The 6980-nt window shown below is 38.1% G+C and overlaps 1 protein-coding gene across 1 annotated transcript; it reads right to left on the bottom strand.

The window, feature by feature from the left end:
* Positions 1-306: 306 nt before the first annotated feature.
* LOC113668937 (doublesex- and mab-3-related transcription factor A2) lies at positions 307-6199 on the bottom strand. The gene is made up of 2 exons (XM_027184915.2): positions 5622-6199; positions 307-1532 (listed from the first exon to the last, which is right to left on the bottom strand). The coding sequence occupies exons 1-2, from the start codon at positions 6091-6093 to the stop codon at positions 811-813; spliced, it is 1194 nt and encodes a 397-aa protein (XP_027040716.2). The 5' UTR covers positions 6094-6199; the 3' UTR covers positions 307-810.
* Positions 6200-6980: the final 781 nt, after the last annotated feature.

Here is a 6980-nt window from a genome sequence, read left to right as displayed (position 1 = left end):
TTTGTTCTTTGTGTGGAACATGCCACCATACCAGAATAGTATTACGGTAAACTCCTGAACCAATATCAAGGCTAGCTCCTGAACCAATATCAAGGCTAGCTCTTGAACCAATATCAAGGCTAGCTCCTAAACCAATATCAAGGCTAACGCACAAAAGGAGCACGATAAATCAAACGCCGAATCGTTTCTTGAAAACTTAAGGTAGGAGTGATAATAAGTCGGTGCAAGAGAGATTGTAAGTTAATGGCTTATAATAGGTGTCGCAACTTTTGTCTTAACCAAACAATTACACTAAGGCCAGGATAACGTACAATTTCCTTCACGTTTATTGAATCATTTTTTTTTCCATAAAAGCGCTAGTTTGCCTTGATCATTTACAAATATAATCGCGCTTTTCCTACAAGCTACTCATAAACAGATTTTATTCAACTGCTCAGCGACATTAGTTTAAAATATTTGGATCCAAATGTACGAGAAATAAAAAGAGACAAATTCATGCTCTAAAATTATTAGTCTTAATAACATTAACATTTGAAAATACACTTATCGTCTGCTAGAAAATTTTAACATTTGAAATTCTTTGCAGATATCCAAGCAAAATTGAATGATAAAGCATGCTTTACAATAAAAATAGCGTTCTAAACAATATTTACTTTTACTGTGAAAATTCCACATTACAAGATTTAATCTTATAAAAAAAATGTTATTCCATCTCCTTGGAAATTCTATTATTTATAACAAAAAATACTATTGAAAATCTCTAAAAAATATTGTTAATGAAGAAAATTTGAATTGTTGCTTTGTTGTTGCTTACTTCCGATTGAACGACGCTGAGCAATTCGCGCATAAATTTTCATCCTGGTTAGTCTCTTGCCCACAACCTTTGCATACACCGGAAGTATAAGCATTAACAACGGGCTTGGTGTCACCGTTCGCACTTTCTTCCGCTTCCGGTGCACTTTCAACCGGCTTGAATTGGTGATTCTGTAAGTCGACCGGAAACTGAGGGAACGGAAGTCCGACGCCGTTAGCCGAAGGGAACATATATGACGTAAGAGGCATCAAAGATGGCGGCATAAGATAACGATATTGTCCATTTACGTAGTTAAATTTGAACAGCGGTGGAAGGGAAGCTGAGGACGGGGGAGGAACGTGAGAAGCCTGGGGAGGAGGTGGAGGAGCTTGGGGATTGGCGTCATTCGGAGGTTGAGCCTGCAGTATATTCGACTGACCGAGAAGACCGTTTGTATGTGATCTGCTTGCGTTGTATTGCACGATTACTTCAATGGCTTGAAGGACATTTCCATTACAGCCTTTTAACACGTGTTCAAGCACCGTGGACGATAAACCAGGAAATGCCCTTGTCAGGATATCCGTCGGTGGTGGAATAACCGTAGGAAGTGTCAAGGGGGACTCAGCATGAGGTCTTTTAGAGGCCGAGGCCATACCACCGCCATAATCGCTGTCGAAACTCTCTGGGCTGTTGCTACTACTGGGATCTCGTCCGCCGCTGTGTTTTCGTTTCAACAATCCTAGATGGCGTGAGAAAACACGTTGGGTGAATCTCCAGAACAACTTATCAGTCTAATTAGTTAAACGGCTGTGAATGTACGAAAGTCATTTATTTGAACTGCGATAAAGACGTGACTATGGAAGTGATCTTCGCAGTAATGAACACTACTTAAGCAGTTGTACGGAACCCGAACCCATGACCCCTGCGATACCGGTGCAGTGCTCCACCAACTGAACTAACAAACCAACTGGGAGCTGGTCACTGTGTTGGTTCCAAATAAACCCGTGAAGAGGTGAATAAACGGCTGTGAATATATGAAAGTCGTATATTTGAACTGCGGATAACGACGTGAATATGGAAGCGATCTTCGCAGTAATGAACACTACTAAAGCAGGAGTGAAAAAAAGGCCTGAAAAAAATTCAGTTGGACCGAAAATATCCAGTTGGCTTGATAGTTCAGTTGGTGGAGCACTGCACCGGTATCGCAAAGGTCATGGGTTCGGGTCCCATACAGGCCTGAATTTTTTTCAGGCCTTCTTTTTGCTACTGCTTAAGTGGTGTTCATTACCACGAAGATCGCTTCCATATTCGCCTGAATAGTTAAGGTTGAACGCAGAACAGCCAAACTTGTCAAGCTCACGCAAATTTCCAAGTGTCAAGCAAAGAATCCTAAACCGAGAGCCATGCTTATTTTCCCATTACAGTTAATACTGCTTCCTGAAGTTCGGAGCTATGAAGCGCACTTCGACCTTATCAGTATAGTGTATGCACACGCTGATATGAAATATGAAATATAAGACAGGAGCATTTACCTTAAATTTACCCCTGTTGCTCCTTAACACATTTTCGTGAAACTTTCGAATTACGAAAAAGACTTCATTTTTTTCTGATGGACAGTTTCAACTTTTGAATTCGACAATTTCCGATTTGCTCAGACAATCGGCGTGATGATTTCCGATATCAAAATTCTGACGGTTTCATGATTTGAGACCTTTAAAACTTTGAATCAAACAAACGGCGATGCATATTTCTGCGCCCCCAAATAAAGTGAAAGCACATTTTTTACAAGCGAATTATTGTTTCAATGAGAGGAACGTAACCAAGAATAAAATCTGACTTCTGGTTTAACCAGGACGCGTTCAAGAGACACGATTTTACAAGAATTTTGTGTCATCAAATATGATGACTATGTAAATTGCCACCATATTTAGCTTCAACAGGCGACGTTTCGAGCGTTAGCCAATCGTCAGAAAATAAAAGGACTTTTCTGCTCTCTCTTTTAATTTGTTTCTAAGCTCATTCGGAAGCATTTGCTATTGCTGTGGACTAATTTACAGCAATCTATACGAAAAAAAGACCGCCATTGTCTGATCAAGTTTTCTGTAAGCCTTAAAGCAGCAATCTTTCCTTTCACGAAAAATCTTGCTTCGTGTAGTTTATTAGCTCATACAGTAACTGCGAACAACGTATGATCGAGAACACTGAAACGACCATCGTTTTATCTGTTCGTCTTTCTGTTTGAAATTAATTGTAAGTGGTGACGAGTCCTAGTTTTTATCACGTCCTGTTCTTCAAGTAGAAAAAAAAATTGTTCTTAGGTTTTGTTCGTAAATTCTCACTCGCCAACTTATTTCTTCTTGATGTATTTCAGTTCTTGTTAAATAACTCAAAGAAGTAATAATGAACTCAAGCAAATTGTAATTGTGCAAAAGCTTACCCGACAAAGAATTTCTGTGATGAACTCTGTACCACATGGTTTCCAACGTTTTTTAGGGATGGATTCTCAAGAAAACGAGCGCACAAAAAGTTTGGGTAAAATTTCCGCACAGCCCCATACTATTGTAAAACAAATCTGTTTTCCCAATGGCAATGTATTGTTTTAGTCATTGTTTTCTCTATTCAAGAACTGAATGCATAATGAAGTATGGGGCTGTGCGGAAATTTTACCAAAGTTTGTGACGCTTCAAAGTTAATCAAAAGTTTTCCTGTGGAAAGTTTCTCACGGCTTCGGCAAGTGAAGATTACAGAGATTCATTAATAAAATTTTAATCTAGAGAACCGGAACACCTTGAATGCTTTCAAGAACAATTAATTGCCATAGGAACTTAAGGAATGCGGGGGTGTTGTCTATCACTTGTGATTTACGCTACAGCATGATAAAGGGATTTTGAAACAATAGCTACTGATTGTAAAGATGAACAAATCAAGAGATTAAAAAGCTTTCCGGTGAGCCGTTTTCATGTGTCGTTGACCATGCGCTCGCTTGTATACCTCCTCGATATCAACGTTTTCACATTTCATTCTCTGAGTTAAAAAGCATCGTCATATTTCCGATTAAAAAAATCATATGAACGCAACGAAGCGTGCTTTCAATTAGTGGCCAGTCGCATGTATTGTTATAAAATTTGTTTGCCTTCATCACGTTTCTGGCTTACAGCTGCGAACAGTAGACTCCTTTTTTTTAGATGAATACTGTTCCTTTCAATAGTTAATTAAAGTTAAGGGCGGTACTGAACACTAAAAGAAGGCAAAGGAAATAATTATATTTGAAAAGAAGAACGCAACTTGTATATTGAAAGACAAATTGGACTCTGCAGACACTCTTTAAAGACACTACCATGTAGATGAACTGCAAAACAATTGTCTTTCAATATTTAAAATAACATTCTTGTTCAGCTTCTCTGCAAAATACTCTACCCAAATTTGAAAGCTGCGCTATTAATTTAACTTTTTACCCAGCGAAATGATTTCTTTTAAAAGCCGCATTGCAGAAAGCGGAAGAAACTAAGAGTGGATTGGGAATGAAAAATGCCGACGTAAGTATTAAAAGTGCATTGTTTTGAATTTCGCGCGAACAGCAGTAAGAATTGAAAGAACAGAGAGGCAATTGTGCCATTTGTAAAACAGTTTACTTAGCGGACATCAAAGCTCAAAGAGATCTATCCGTCGAATTTTAAAACCTCGACATCGCAAACTTAACTAACATCTTGATGAGATTTCGCGCGTTTCACGGTCTTAGTTGATTGCATAACGTTATTTCCTGCTTGACTACGAATACCTTCCGCACTGTACGCGAGTTAGGGTCTGTAGTACTCTTTTTAAAAATGCATTATTATTAACTTCAAGTACGTCGGTACAATCATCAGAAGTTTAACCGAAATCTTGTTTTCCTGGGTCGATTTCCGAGAGATTTTTCCTATGCTGTCCAGAACGTTTTTCAGTTAACGAACGCTACAAAAGGTCAATAATGAGTTTAAAATGGTGTCTGACTTGGACGATTATTATAGATAACAGACATTAGATTCCAAGATTACAAAAATTTTTCTTTGGTCAAATTTGACGATTAAACGACTGTTCCTGAAGATGGAATTTTCTTCTTGATCAGAAAGATCTACAGAATATTCAAAGCTTGAATGTTCCTCTTTAGTTTGTGATTGAATTCAAGGAACCATTCGATGGCAAAAATTTTATGGCAGTTTTAGCCAGTAATTCTTGAGTTCTCTTTATATATAACGTACTCAAAGATAAATCTCATTAGCCCCGTCATTTTGACGGGCACATGGCGGAAATTTGGGGTTTGTAAACGATCAAAATGGCGACTTCCTTTAGAAAACACACGTTTTTCGAACGCTATGATATTCGATTCCTTCAAAAACAACAAACTTTTTACTCATTTCACTTAGTATAAATTTATTTTTTTTAGGCAGAAGTGTCAGATAAGGGGCAGTGTGCAACAATTCTGCAATCCGAAGAATAATCATTTTAAAATGAACCTGACTTGTCAAACAAAATTGTACGGCAAGAAGCACTGCAAATGTTTTCTGTTTTCAACACGTGCTCTAAAGAAATTATTATTGATACTTTCAGGGTTGGAAAACATCGTTAGAATCATTTTCTGTCGAATTGACGAAAGGAACGCAGAATTGTGTTGGTTGCATAAAGAAATACATATCGTAGAACGATTGATGCTGATGCTATCGAACTACGTAACAGCTTCAGAAACAAGCATGGAAGAGGTATAAAAGATTCCTCCTCGAGCAGGTTGCATTTAAACCAACTCTTTATAAATATGAATGTTAAGCATATAGTAGTAGTTCTTAAAACCTACCGTCTCGATGCTCATGTTCTCCGTTCATCCATCCATTTAATAAACCAGCTTCCATTTGTTCTAATTCTGGCGAGTTAACGATCATGTCTGCTTCGTTTCCCTTTTGCTGACGAAAAAGCGCAATCCTGGCAGCCGTTAAACGCTGCCGTTCAGCCACAGTTCGACAGTCCATACAAGAGCAGTTTTTGAAGCGACACTGGTGTTTATGTCCGCGAAGATCTGACAAAATGCCATGATTTCTACACCGCGTACATTTAGGATTGCGATTTGACGTGTTCTGAAGTTTCAAATCTGCAGGGCTGTCTTGGCCTTCATCTTTTATCTCGTGTTGGTGCATTTTTAGGCTGTGTCGTCTTCCAAGGACGCTACAAGCACGAACAAGCGCGCTAGTTTTAAGACAACTAACATTAAAATCCATGATCTCACGTGGGCTGAATTTTTCCAATACCCAGAGGAGTTGTCTACGTGACATTCTGGCAAGTTGGTATTGTTCAAAGGTCTTCGCACCTCAGCGCTGCATAATTGTTTGAAAAGGAAACAAAAACTACAACGAGAACAGGGTGAATGATATATTTACATCCAACCTTTGTGTGTATAACGCTTAAAGAGTCAAATCAAATAAAACACGAAACAGAGCATCAATCAAAAGGTATTGATCCTGTTCCTTGCTTTGGCGAAAATATATTGAAGGAATTTGGCATTATCACTTCATTTTAATAAGTTACTTTGAACCTTTATTAATTCAAATGAAAATTGAATAACACAGCTAACCGTTCAACGAGATCATTTTCGTTAAAGAAACTTGAAAAATTCCCCTATATTTACTGTCTTTCCTTGGTGGTCAAAAGCGTGTCGTTTATAATTGAAAACAGCGCACTTAAGAAATGTGTTTTAGACGAAGAATCGCACTCTTTTCATTAGTCTGCCTACTCGGTGACCCCTTTTACAAACCACGAGAGATCATTAAAAAAAGGGAATGGGTAATTGTGAGAAAAAATTCATCGACGACGTTTGTCTCGCGATTCTCAGAGTTTTTTGTAGTGTACTCAACAATCCGAGCAGATATATTAGTGAGTCATTTTAACTGTTACGAAATATGATCTCTTCCCATACCTTTTCACTTGCATTTTCTACAATTTGCAAATAAAAGACATGTGGCCTCATACAGTTCATCGGCTGCGATTCAATCACGACTACCTACAGCTTAGACCACATGTAATTTTCAAAAGCATATTTAATTTATGCCACAGGGAACAATTTTTAATGTTCAGATTGCCTCATCCAAACACGAGTGGTTTGGGACAGTTCGAAACAATTTTCAGATTCCGTGAAGACGGAAATTTGTTTACATTGTAAAAG

Source organism: Pocillopora damicornis, chromosome 11 (genome assembly GCF_964200805.1).
Source record: "Pocillopora damicornis chromosome 11, jaPocDami1.2, whole genome shotgun sequence".
NCBI classification, from domain to species: domain Eukaryota; kingdom Metazoa; phylum Cnidaria; class Anthozoa; order Scleractinia; family Pocilloporidae; genus Pocillopora; species Pocillopora damicornis.
Note: the sequence above shows the minus strand (reverse complement) of the source record. Positions and strands in the feature narration are given on the sequence as shown.